The 14,257-nt window shown below is 40.4% G+C and overlaps 1 protein-coding gene across 1 annotated transcript; it reads right to left on the bottom strand.

Moving 5' to 3' along the window:
* Positions 1 to 2,334: 2,334 nt before the first annotated feature.
* Positions 2,335 to 13,917, bottom strand: LOC112075931 (trace amine-associated receptor 5-like). The gene is made up of 4 exons (XM_024142850.2): positions 13,875 to 13,917; positions 3,241 to 3,559; positions 2,885 to 3,034; positions 2,335 to 2,353 (listed from the first exon to the last, which is right to left on the bottom strand). Exons 1-4 carry the CDS (start codon positions 13,915 to 13,917, stop codon positions 2,335 to 2,337), a joined length of 531 nt encoding a protein of 176 aa, XP_023998618.2.
* Between the last annotated feature and the right edge of the window lie 340 nt (positions 13,918 to 14,257).

The raw sequence follows: 14,257 nt of genomic DNA, 5'->3' as shown, positions 1-14,257 counted from the left end.
TCTACCAATAGCATGTCCATCTTTTTGTGATAAATTACACTGGTCACTGTTCAAAACATTTATAAAGTATTAATAAAGTATGAATAGTCCTCACTTTAGATTAGGGACTGCAAAACMACTTTACTAATGATCAGTAAATGGTTTATAAAGATATTTATTAAACATCTGATGAATGATCTTCTGAATCATTATTACATAATATAAAAGTTGTTTAAAAATGTGTGAATAACTAGTTTAGTAAAATAAATATGGGAGTAATTATAAATAAATGATGAATAAACTATTTACTAATCCATTTTAAACTATTTAGTGTGTTACCCAATCTCTATAATCCTTCAGAGTAAACAGTATCTGAGAGAGCTACTCTTGTGTGACCACTGACCTGGCAGCAGTGATGTAGTGAGAGTAGTAGTAGTGTTCATTACCAGTATGCTGAAGTTGAACTGTCTACTGTGGTCTCCTGCACTGTTGTGTTGAATAATTAATGTATATACTGTAGTAGTTATTTATAAATGTGAGAATACCTAGCTGAGTAACATTTCACAAATGTGGCCTTAATATTAAATGGTGAGCAAACGGAAATGCCTTACAAATGGTTTATTACTGAATGTTATTATAAAGTGTTACCCATTATTGCATATTCTTACATTTTACCATCAACTACTTACACAATACAGAAGTTATTTAGACCTGGACGTTATCTGATATCATGCAGTATTGTACATTTCAACTTTACTACACTTGATGAAGACGTTGAGTCACAATTGAGCCACTAGAGGGAGATGTTAAACAACATATACAATGACTCATGACGTCCTCAAAATGTACTATGAGAACACTTACATACTATTTGTCAATAAGTAACACGGAACAACGACAGCCTTAGGTATTTGGAGTACACAATCCACAATGACTACGTCTTTTATAAAACAAGCTTATGCCTTCTTATGCCTTCTCCAAGTCATTCCAATCCAGACAAATCATTCTGTATCAACACCACATGTATCAATTATGACAACACTGAGATAAGTAATGTCGGTGTATTGTAACATTAAATAATTAAAACAATTGTAGTAGAAAACTATATCAAACCTATGTTTGCCGAACTAGTGAATCATATTATAGGAACTATAAACGTCTTATCTTCAAAGTTAAAATAAGTTTAGCTGTCACTTTGAACCATGGATAAAANATTCATAAATTCTAAATTCCAGTCCTTTACTTAGATTTGTGTGTATTAGGTATTTGTTGTGAAATTGTTAGATATTGCTGCATTGTCAGAACTAGGTGCATAAACAGTTCTCTACACCCGCAATAACATCTGATAAACACATGTTTTTGACCAATACAATCTGATTTGATTTCTAATGAGTGACTGCAATCAGTCAGTGCCTAGAAACAAGAATGTTATCATTTTCAGACAAACACGTTACTTCCTTCAACACTACTACAACAGTGTGACTGTTTTGGAATAAAATGTTCAATATATTTCCTTTAACATCATCTGTGTTGTGTGCTTATTGTTTAACGATTGATTTGTTCTAGGTCATTTTGAGAACTTAAGGATCATCACGTCTTGCTGGAATATCTACCAATAGCATGTCCATCTTCTTGTGAGAAATTACACAGGTCACTGTTAAAAACATTTATAAAGTATTCATAAAGTATGAATAGTCCTCACTTTAGATTAGGGACTGCAAAACTACTTTACTAATCATCAGTAAATGGTTTATAAGATCATTCATTAAACATCTGATGAATGATCTTCTGAATCATTATTACAGACTATAAAAGTTGTTTATAAATGTGTGAATAACTAGTTTAGTAAAATAAATATGGGAGTAATGACAAATTATGGATGAACTATTTACTAATCCATTATAAACTATTTAGTGTGTTACCCACTCTCTGTATTCATTCAGAGTAAACAGTATCTGAGAGAGCTGCTCTGGTGTGACACCTGACCTGGCAGCAGTAATGTAGTGAGAGTAGCGTGTGTGTTCATACCCAGTATGTTGAGGTTGAAGTGTCTGCTGTGGTCTCCTGCTCTGTTGTGTTGAATAATTAATGTATATACTGTAGTAGTTATTTATAAATGTGAGAATACCTAGCTGAGTAACATTACACAAAAGGGGGCTTAATATTAAATGGTGAGCAAACTGGAAATGCCTTACAAATGGTTTATTACTGAATGTTATTATAAAGTGTTACCCATAATTGCATATTCTTACATTTTACCCTCAAATACTTACACAATACACCATTGAGATAGACTTGGACATTATCTGATATGCAGTTTAGTACATTTCAACTTTACTACACTTGATGTAGATGTTAGGTCACAATTGAGCCACTAGAGGGAGATGTTAAACAACATATAGAATGATTCATGACGTCCTCTGAATATATTTTTAGAATTCAAACATGCTATTTATCATTAAGTAACACAGAACAACCACAGCCTTATGTATTTGGAAAATACAATCCACAATTACTACGATGTCTTTTATAAAACAACCTTAGTCCTTCTTATGCCATCTCCAAGTCACTCTACTCCAATCCATCCAAATCATTCTGTATCAACACCACATGTATCTATGATGACAACACTGAGGTAAGTAATGCCGGTGTATTGTTACATGAAATAAATAATTATAACAATTGTAAAACAAAACTATATCAAACCTATGTTTGCCAACCTAGGGAATAAAAACATATGAACTATGAATGTCTTATCTTCAAAGATAAAATAATTTTAGCTGTCACTTTGAACCATGGATAATAAAAAGCATAAATTATTGGATTAATTAAGGAATTAACAAGTGGCAGAAAACTGATGAAATATGATACGAAATTGTCAATTAAAATAGAAAAAAAGAAGAACATAAATAGAGCTGGAATCCAACAAATGAAATAGTTGACAATAACAATAGCTAGAGTTTTTGTTGCTTTTCTCTCAGACTTTTTAGCCTGTACAGTTTTAACACCAGATACACAGGCAGCCTCTTTTGAAAATACCTTTCTGGCCTGTGATCTGGCCACCACAAAGATTTTCAAATAAAGTGTTATAATAAAGAGCAGGACAACGCATTGTAATCAATGTATTAATACTTACCCCAGATTGACCCATTACACATAAAACATTCTTTAAAACACCTACTTAGTACCTGCACATTACAAAGTTTTTTATAATAACAGCATCGTATTGATACAACAACACCAGGTAATGAATATCAACACATAATTCTTGTTATTGTTATTTTAGAGTGGTACAATAAGGGATCACACACAGCAACATAGCGGTCAATAGATATCAGGACCAAATTGCCAAGCGATAAAGAACTACATAAAAAAGTAATGTAGAAATGAAACGCACAGAAATATTCCCCAAAACCCCAGCATGGTTCCATTATTGCTATAGTCACTACTGGTATCACAATCAGTCCCACCAGGAGATCTGACACAGCCAGAGAGAGGATGAGCAGGTTGGTTGGAGTGTGGAGCTGCTTGAAGTGAGAGATGGAGATGATCACCAGTAGGTTCAAAAATACTGTAACCGCTGAAATCAATGAGAAGAAGATATACAGTGTTATGTAAAAAGATGTCGATAGCAAAGCATTTCTGCAAGAAGAGTTTCCGTCTTGATTACAGTAAAGAACATCTTCCTTTCTCTCCATTTGGTAAAAATGCTGAGGTCCTGCTCCTGCTTGGTCCTGTGTGTGACCCTGTCAGGTCCGCCGTCTGACAAACTCTGAGCTCTGCCTCTCTATTTATCCCTGAGTTACTGACAGACACTCCCCTCCCAGGAGCCTCTCTGCACGCACACACACACACACACACACACACACACACACACACACACACACATACACAAATGAACAAGCGGTTGGATAAACAAATAATTTATGAAAGCATGATGTAATGTATTACGGGATTGGATGTTGCTGTGCCCAGCTAGCCTGTCCTTCAGCTTTACTGATAGTTAGAGATGAGAGAAAAGGTACATTTTCTCCTATTCAATTCAAATCAATTTTTTTTTTATCATAAGCGCCGAACAGGTGTGGACCTTACAGTGAAATGCTTACTTTCAAGCCGTTAACCAACAATGCAGTTTTAAGAAAAAAAAAGTGTTATGTTAAAAAAAGATAAGCAAAAAATAACAGTAACAAATAATTAAAGAGCAGCAGTAAAATAAGAATAGCGAGGTCATATCTTCTTATGGCTAGGGTGGCAGCATTTTCACGTTTGGATGAAAAGTGTGCCCAAAGTAAACTGCCTGCTACTCAGTCCCAGTTTCTAATATATGCATATTTTTAGTATCTTTGGATGGAAAACACTCTGAAGTTTCTAAAACTGTTTGAATGATGTCTGTGAGTATAACAGAACTCATATGGCAGGTGAAAACCTGAGAAAAATCCAACCAGGAAGTGGGAAATCTGAGGTTTGTAGTTTTTCAACTCTTGGCCTATCGAATACACAATGTCTATGGGTTCATTTTGCACTTCCTAGGGCTTCCACTAGATGTCAACATGTCTTTAGAACCTTGTTTGATGCTTCTACTGTGAAGTGGGGGCGAATGAGAGGGGAATGAGTAAGGTCTCTCCCAGAGTGCCACGAGCTGACCATGCGCATTCATGTGAGAGTTAGCTTGAGTTCCATAGCATTTCTGAAGACAAAGGAATTCTCCGGTTGGAACATTATTGAAGATTTATGTTTAAAAAATCCTAAAGATTGATTCTATACTTCGTTTGACATGTTTCTACGAACTGTAATATGACTTGTCGACTGAACTTTTGCCTGGACCAGCCCCCGCGTCGTGAGATTAGATTGTGTACTGAACGCGCGAACTAAAAGGAGTTATTTGGACATAAATGATGGACTTTATGGAACAAATCAAACATTTATTCTGTAATTGGGATTCCTGGAAGTGCATTCTGATGAAGATCATCAAAGGTAAGTGAATATTTATAATGCTTTTTCTGACTTATGTTGACTCCAACATGGCGGATATCTTCTTGGGTTGTGTTGGTCTCTGAGCGCCGTACTCAGATTATTGTATGGTTTGCTTTTTCCGTAAAGTGTTTTTGAAATCTGACACATCGGTTGCATTACGGAGAAGTATATCTTTAAATCTGTGAGTAACACTTGTATCTTTTATCAATGTTTATTATGAGTATTTCTGTGATTTGATGTGGCTCTGTGCAAATTCACGGGATGTTTTGGAGGCAAAGCCAAATCTAAACTGAGGTTTTTGGATATAAATATGAACTTGATCGAACAAAACATACATGWATTGTGTAACATGTTGTCCCGAGAGTGTCATCTGATGAAGAATATCAAAGGTTAGTGATTAATTTGATCTCTATTTCTGCTTTTTGTGACTCCTCTCTTTGGTTGGAAAATCGCTGTATGCTTTCTGTGACTAGTTGCTGACCTAATATAATGATATATTCTGCTTTCGCCTAAAAGCTTTTTTGAAATCGGACAATGTGGTTGGATTAACAAGAATGTTATCTTTAAAATGGTGTCTAATACTTGTATGTATGAGAAATTTGAATAATCAGATTTCTGTTGATTGAATTTGGGGGCCTGCAATTTCATTGTCTATTGGCGAGGGGTTCCGCTAGACAGGATATACAGGGTGTACCGGTACAGAGCCAATGTGCAGGGGCACCGGTTAGTCGAGGTAATTGAGGTAATATGTACAGTTGATGTCGGACGTTTACATACACTTATGTTGGAGTCTTTAAAACTCGTTTTTCAACCACTCCACACATTTCTTGTTAACAAACTATAGTTTTGGCAAGTCGGTTAGGACATCTACTTTGTAAATGACACAAGCCATTTTTCCAACAATTGTTTACAAACAGATTATTTCACTTATAATTCACTGTATCAGAATTCCAGTGGGTCAGAAGTTTACATACACTAAGTTGACTGTGCCTTTAAACAGCTTGGGAAATTCCAGAAAATGGTGTCATGGCTTTAGAAGCTTCTGATAGGCTAATTGACATCATTTGAGTCAATTGGAGGTTTACCTGTGGATGAATTTCAAGGCCTACCTTCAAACTCAGTGCCTCTTCGCTTGACATCATGGGAAAATGAAAAGAAATCAGCCAAGACCCCAGAATTTTTTTTAGACCTCCACAAGTCTGGATCATCATTGGGAGCAATTTCCAAATGCCTGAAGGTAACACGTTCATCTGTACACACAACAACACACAAGTATAAACACCATGGGACCACGCAGCCGTCATACTGCTCAGGAAGGAGACGCGTTCTGTCTCCTGGAGATGAACTTCCTTGGGGGGGGAAAGTGCAAATCAATCCCACAACAACAACAAAGGACCTTGTGAAGATGCTGGAGGAAACAGGTACAAAAGTATCTATATCCACATTAAAACGAGTCCTATATTGACATAACCTGAAAGGTCACTCAGCAAGGAAGAAGCCACTACTCCAAAACCGCCATAAAAAAAGCCAGACTATGGTTTGCAACTGCACATGGGAACAAAGATCGTACTTTTTGGAGAAATGTCCTCTGGTCTGATGAAACAAAAATTAACTATTTTGCCATAATGACCATCATTATGATTGGAGGAAAAAGGGGGAGGCTTAAAGCCGAAGAACACCATCCCAACCGTGAAGCCATGGGGGTGGCAGCATCATGTTGGGGGTGCTTTGCTGCAGGAGGACTGGTGCATTTCACAAAATAGATGGCATCATGAGGAGGGGAAAATTATGTGGATATATTGAAGCAACATCTCAAGACATCAGTCAGGAAGTTAGAGCTTGGTCACAAATGAGTCTTCGCAAATGGACAATGACCGCAAGCATACTTCCAAAGTTGTGGCAAAAATAGCTTAAGAACAACAAAGTCAAGGTTATTGGAGTGGCCATCACAAAGCCCTAACCTCAATCCTATAAAATATTTGTGGGTGTAACGGATGTGAAATGGCTAGCTAGTTAGCGTTGGTGCGCGCTAATATCCTTTCAATCGGTGACGTCACTTGCTCTGAGACCTTGAAGTAATGGTTCCCTTGCTCTGCAAGGGCCGCGCTTTTGTGGAGCGATGGGTAACGATGCTTCGTGGTGACTGTTGTTGATGTGTGCAGAGGTCCTGGTTCGCGCCCGGGTCGGGCGAGGGACGGACTAAAGTTAAACTGTTACATTGATACTGTTGACCCGGATCACTGGTTGCTGCGGAAAAGGAGGAGTCGAAAGGGGGTGAGTGTAACGAACGTGAAATGGCTAGCTAGTTAGCAGTGGTGCGCGCTAATAGCCTTTCAATCGGTGATGTCACTTGCTCTGAGACCTTGAAGTAGTGGTTCCCCTTACTCTGCAAGGCCGCGGCTTTTGTGGAGTGATGGGTAAGATGCTTCGTGGTTGACTGTTGTTGATGTGTTCAAGAAGGTCTCTGGTTCGCGCCCGGGTGAGGGGACAGACTAAAGTTATACTGTTACATGGGCAGAACTGAAAAAGCGTGTGCGAGCAAGGAGGCCTACAAACTGACTCAGTTACACCAGCTCGTCAGGAGGAATGGTCAAAATTCACCCAACTTATTTTGGGAAGCTTGTGGAAGGCTACCTGAAACGTTTGACCCAAGTAAAACATGTTAAAGGCATTGCTACCAAAATACTATTTGAGTGTAGGTAAACTTCTCACCCCTGGGAAAGGTGCTGAAAGAAATAAAGCTGAAAAGAAATCATTCTCTCTACTGTTATTCTGACATTTCACATTCTTACAATAAAGTTGTTGATCCTAACTACCTATGCACGGATTTTTACTAGATGTAATGTTAGGGAATTGTAAAAAACTGAGTTTAAATGTGTTTGCTAGGGTGTTGTAAATGTAAACTTCTGACTTAACTGTACATAATATGGTCGAGTTAAGTGACTACGCATAGATTATAAACAGAGAGTAGCAGCAGCGTAAAAGAGGCGAGGGGCAATGCAAATTGTTTGGGTAGCCATTTGATTAGTGTTCAGCAGTCTTACGGCTTGGGGGTAGAAGCTGTTAAGAAGTATTTTGGACCAAGACTTGGCGGTCCGGTAACGCTTGCCGTGCAGTAGCAGAGAGATACGTCTATTTCTAGGGTGGCTGGAGTCTTTGACAGTTTTTAGGGCCTTCCTCTGACACAGCCTGGTATAGAAGTCCTGGATGGCAGAAAGCTTGGCCCCAGTGATGTACTGGGCCGTACTTACTACCCTCTGTGGTGCCTTGCAGTCAGAGGCCGAGCAGTTACACAAACAGGCAGTGATGCAACCAGTCAGGATGTTCTCGATGGTGCAGTTGTTAAAGTTTTTGAGGATCTGAGGACCGATGCTATATCTTTTCAGTCTCCTGAGGGGGAATAGGTTTTGTCGTGCCCTCTTCACAACTGTCTTTGTGTGCTTGGACCATGTCCTTTCCTGTAGTCCACAATGATGTCCTTTATCTTGATCACGTTGAGTGAGAAGTTCTTGCCCTGGCACCACACGACCAGGTCTCTGACCTCCTTTCTAAAGGCTGTCTCATCGTTGTCGGTGATCAGGCCTACCACTGTTGTGTCATCGGCAAACTTAATGATGGTGTTGGAGTCGTGCCTGGTCATGCAGTCATGAGAGAACAGGGAGTACAGGAGGGGACTGAGCACGCACCCCTGAGGGGCCCCCGTGTTGAGGATCAGCGTTGCAAATGTGTTGTTACCTATCCTTACCACCTGGGGGCAGCCCGTCAGGAAGTCCATTCTGACCATTTTAAATGGGAAAATATAGTATGTGTGATGATTTGGCCACTTAAAGGTTTTTAAACATGGGACATAGGATAACTCTGCAGACTAACTGTTTTTGGTGATGTCTGTGCTCAATTTGGAACATATTCCACAACCTCAGGAAACGAGACGGCACGTCAGCTGGCTGGTGTAGGAAAGCTGACAGTAGGGAAGTTGATGAGAGGGCATGACTTCATGGTGTACACTCTTATAGCACATTCAATCAGAAGTAATAGTGGGATTCCATAGGAACATTCCATAGACGTTTAGAAATGTCCATCTGAACTGAATTATGAACCATCAAGTCGAGGGACACTTTGTCTCAGTTACATCATGGGGACAAATACTTTTTGTCAGACATCAGAACAACCAAAATGTATTCTGACCCAATCACCCATTGATGTTTTTTAATGTGACTAAGAAATGTGATTTCCAGTTCAGTTGTATCGATCAGTGATCTCAAAAGCACTTCAAGTAATTAGGGGCAGTTCAAAATGTACTGTGAATATTTTCACATGAACCTCCCCTTGTACTGTAAAAACAAATGTACACACCCTCCCTCCTCATAGAATTAACTTGAGATAATGCTTAGAAATGTGGATATCGACATTGCCACTTCAGCATACTTTTGTGGGACATTCAATGCAGGGCTACGGGCCAGAAGGTTGAGGGCTCACCGACCACAACGGACYAGCTCAATCTCCTTGCATGTTTCATTATGCCTACAATACGATGAGAGCCGGCTGTAGACAGTTATCATCTAGGGGGATATTAGATTGCCAACATTTTGATGCCAATTATATAAAATATATGGAACGCAACATAGGTTTTCACCAATAAGTTTCTGTGCCAATGCATCACACAACTAATAAACAAAGACTACCAACTTCAGGCTCTTCAAAATCAAGGCATGCGTTTTCAACACCACAATAAACAGACTTTGACAATCGCGACAAACAGAAAATACATCCCTCAGTACCTTCTTGGCCTTACCAGTATCGAAGGCTTAGCTTTCATTAAGTTCATTAAATAGTACGAGCAAAACACCAGTCTCAACGTCAACAGTGAAGAGGCGCCTCTGGGATGCTGGCCTTCTAAGCAGAGTTCCTCTGTCCAGTGTCTGTGTTCTTTTGCCCATCTTAATCTTTTATTTTTATTGGCCAGTCTGAAATATGGCTTTTTCTTTGCAACTCTGTGTAGAAGGCCAGCATCCCGGAGTCGCCGCTTCAATGTGACATTGAGACTGGTGTTTTGCGGGTACTATTTCATGAAGCTGCCNTCAACAGTGAAGAGGCGCCTCTGGGATGCTGGCCTTCTAAGCAGAGTTCCTCTGTCCAGTGTCTGTGTTCTTTTGCCCATCTTAATCTTTTATTTTTATTGGCCAGTCTGAAATATGGCTTTTTCTTTGCAACTCTGTGTAGAAGGCCAGCATCCCGGAGTCGCCGCTTCAATGTGACATTGAGACTGGTGTTTTGCGGGTACTATTTCATGAAGCTGCCAGTTGAGGACTTGTGAGCCGTCTGTTTCTTAAACTAGACACTCAAATGTACTTGTCCTCTTGCACAGTTTGTACCGTGTACTCCCACTCGTCTTTCTAATCTGGTTAGTGCCAGTTTGCGCTGTTCTGTGAAGGGAGTAGTTCACAGCGTTACACAAGATCTCAGGATCTTGGCAAATTTCTCCCATGGAATAGCCTTCATTTCTCAGAAAAAATATAGACTGACGAGTTTCAGAAGAAGGTTATTTGTTTCTGGCCATTTTGAGCATGTAATTGGACCCACAAATGCTGATGCTCCGATTATTCAAAATGTCTACAGAAGGACAGTTTTATTGCTTCTTTAAACAGGACAACAGTTTTCAGCTGTGCAAACATAATTGTAAAAGGGTTTAATAATTATAAATTAGCCTTTTAAAATGATAAACTTGAATCAGCTAACACAACGTGCCATTGGAACACAGGAGTGATTGTTGCGGATAATGGGCCTCTGTACGCCTATGTAGATATTCCATTAAAAATCAACCGTTTCACACTAAATGACATTATGTCACGTTCCTGACCTGTTTTCTCTTGTTTTGTATGTCTTTATTGGTCAGGGCGTGAGTGTTGGGTGGGCAGTCTATGTTTTCTATTTCTATGTTGGGTTTTGTGTTCGGCCTGGTATGATTCTCAATTAGAGACAGGTGTGTATCGTTTGTCTCTGATTGAGAGTCATACTAAGGCAGCCAGGGTTTCACTGGTGTTTTGTGGGTGTTTGTTTCCTGTGTTAGCGTTTGGGCCACACAGGACTGTTGCAGGTTAGTCACGTTTGTTGTTTTGTTTATTTGTAGTGTTTGTTGGTTTGCCATTAAAATCATGAATACCTCCTACTCCGCATCTTGGTCCGATCCATGCTCCTCCTCGTCTGAGGAGGAGAACGACATTGACAGCCGTTACACATTAGTCATTTACAACATTAACAATGTTTTCTTTGAAAAACAAGGACATTTATAAGTGACCTCAAACATTTGAACAGTAGTGACAGTCGTGGCCAAAAGTTTTGAGAATGACACAAATATTCATTTTCACAAAGTCTGCTGCCTCAGTTTGTATGAAGGCAATTTGCATATACTCCAGAATGTTATGAAGAGTGATCAGATGAATTGCAAATAATTGCAAAGTCCCTATTTGCCATTCAAATGAACTGAATCCCCCAAAAACATTTCCACTCCATTTCAGCCCTGCCACAAAAGGACCAGCTGACATGTCATGAATTATCTCGTTAACACAGGTGTGAGTGTTGACGAGGACAAGGCTGGAGATCACTCTGTCATGCTGATTGAGTTCGAAACAACAGACTGGAAGCTTCAAAAGGAGGGTGGTGCTTGGAATCATTGTTCTTCCTCTGTCAACCATGGTTACCTGCAAGGAAACACGTGTCGTCATCATTGCTTTGAACAAAAAGGGCTTCACAGGCAAGGATATTGCTGCCAGTAACATTGCACCTAAATCAACCATTTATCGGATCATCAAGAACTTCGGAGAGCGGTTCAATTGTTGTGAAGAAGGCTTCAGGGTGCCCAAGAAAGTCCAGTAAGCGCCAGGACCGTCTCCTAAAGTTGATTCAGCTGGGAGATCAGGGCACCACCATTACAGAGCTTGCTCAGGAATGGCAGCAGGCAGGTGTGAGTGCATCTGCATGCACAGTGAGGCAAGACTTTTGGAGGATGGCCTGGTGTCAAGAAGGGCAACAAAGAAGCCATTTCTCTCAGGAAACATCAGGGACACACTGATATTCTGCAAAAGGTACAGGATTGACTGCTGAGGACTGGGGTAAAGTCATTTTCTCTGATGAATCCCCTTTCTGATTGTTTGGGGCATCTGGAAAAATGCTTGTCGGGAGAGACAAGGTGAGCGCTACCATCAGTCCTGTGTCATGCAGCAGTAAAGCATCCTGAAACCATTCATGCGTGGGGTTGCTTCTCAGCCAAGGGAGTGGGCTCACTCACAATTTTGCCTTAAGAACACAGCCATGAATAAAGAATGTACCAACACATCCTCCGAGAGACCTTCTCCCAACCATCCAGGAACAGTATGGTGATGAACAATGCATTTCCAGCATGATGGAGAACCTTGCATAAGGCAAAAGTGATAACTAAGAGGCTCGGGGAACAAAACATCAATTTTTGGGTCCATGGCCAGGAACTCCCCATACCTTAATCCCATTGAGAACTTGTGGTCAATCCTCAAGAGGCAGGTGTACAAACAAAACCCCACAAATTCTGACAAACTCCAAGCATTGATTATCGCAAGAATGGGTGCCATCAGTCAGGATGTGGCCCAGAAGTTAATTGCCAGCATGCCCGGGTGGATGGCAGAGGTCTTGAAAAAGGAGAGTCAACACTGCAAATAGTGACTCTTTGCATCAACTTCATGTAATTGTCAATAAAAGCCTTTGACACTCATTAATGCTTGTAATTATACTTCAGTAATTCCACAGTATCATCTGACAAAATATCTAAAGACAGTGAGGCGCAGACTTTGTGAAAATGTTATATTTGTGTCATTCTCAAAACTTTTGGCCACGACTTTATATACATTACATAGACACAGAAACATTCCATAGATACATTACATACAGTGGGGAGAAAAGTATTTGATACACTGCCGATTTTGCAGGTTTTCCTACTTACAAAGCATGTAGAGGTCTGTAATTTTTATCATAGGTACACTTCAACTATGAGAGACGGAATCTAAAACAAAAATCAGAAAATCACATTGGTATGATTTTTAAGTAATTAATTTGCATTTTATTGCATGACATAAGTATTTGTACATCAGAAAAGCAGAACTTAATATTTGGTACAGAACCTTTGTTTCAATTACAGAGATCATACGTTTCTGTAGTTCTTGACTAGGTTTGCACACACTGCAGCAGGATTTTGGCCCACTCCTCCCTACAGATCTTCTCCAGATCCTTCAGGTTCGGGGCTGTCGCTGGGCAATACGGACTTGCAGCTCCCTCCAAAAGATTTTCTATTGGGTTCAGGTCTGGAAGACTGGCTAGGCCACTCCAGGACCTTGAGATGCTTCTACGGAGCACTCCTTAGTTGCCATGGCTGTGTGCTTCGTGTCGTTGTCATGCTGGAAGACCCAGCCACGACCCATCTTCAATGCTCTTACTGAGGGAAGGAGGTTGTTGGCCAAGATCTCGCGATACATGGCCCCATCCATCCTCCCCTCAATACGGTGCAGTCGTCCTGTCCCTTGCAGAAAAAGCATCCCCAAAGAATGATGTTTCCACCTCCATGCTTCACGGTTGGGGATGGTGTTCTTGGGTTTGTATCATCTTCTTCTTCCTCCAAACACGGCGAGTGGAGTTAGACCAAAAAGCTCTATTTTTGTCTCATCAGACCACATGACCTTCCCATTCCTCCTCTGGATCATCCAGATGCGTCATTGCGGCAAACTTCAGACGGGCCTGGACATGCACTGGCTTATTAGCAGGGGGACCTTGCGTGCGCTGCAGGATTTATCCATGACGGCGTAGTGTGTTACTAATGGTTTTCTTTGAGACTGTGGTCCAAGCTCTCTTCAGGTCATTGACCAGGTCCTGCCGTTGATAGTTCTGGCTTGATCCCTCACCTTCCTCATGATCATTGATGCCCCACGAGGTGAAATCTTGCATGGAGCCCCAGACCGAGGGTGATTGACCGTCATCATTGAACCTTCTTCCATTTTCTAATAATTGCGCCAACAGTTGTTTCCTTCTCACCAAGCTGCTTGCCTATTGTCCTGTAGCCCATCCCAGCCTTGTGCAGGTCTACAATTTTATCCCTGATGTCCTTACACAGCTCTCTGGTCTTGGCCATTGTGGAGAGGTTGGAATCTGTTTGATTGAGTGTGTGGACAGGTGTCTTTTATACAGGTAACGAGTTCAAACAGGTGCAGTTAATACAGGTAATGAGTGGAGAACAGGAGGGCTTCTTAAAGAAAAACTAACAGGTCTGTGAAGAGCCGGAATTCTT

This window comes from Salvelinus sp. IW2-2015, unplaced genomic scaffold, assembly GCF_002910315.2.
Source record: "Salvelinus sp. IW2-2015 unplaced genomic scaffold, ASM291031v2 Un_scaffold3474, whole genome shotgun sequence".
Classification (NCBI taxonomy): Eukaryota; Metazoa; Chordata; class Actinopteri; order Salmoniformes; family Salmonidae; genus Salvelinus; species Salvelinus sp. IW2-2015.
The sequence above is the reverse complement of the archived record's forward strand: the minus strand, read 5'-3'. Positions and strand labels throughout refer to the sequence as shown.

Excerpts from the sequence above, each read along its gene's own strand:
- LOC112075931 (XM_024142850.2), bottom strand. The coding sequence starts at position 13,917 with ATGCAAGATTTCACCTCGTGGGGCATCAATGATCATGAGGAAG. Across the intron at positions 3,560-13,874 it reads CATCAATGATCATGAGGAAG|CGGTTACAGTATTTTTGAAC; the intron begins GTGAGGGATCAA and ends CATTGATTTCAG. Across the intron at positions 3,035-3,240 it reads ATAACAATAACAAGAATTAT|ATCACAGGCCAGAAAGGTAT; the intron begins GTGTTGATATTC and ends TGTGGTGGCCAG.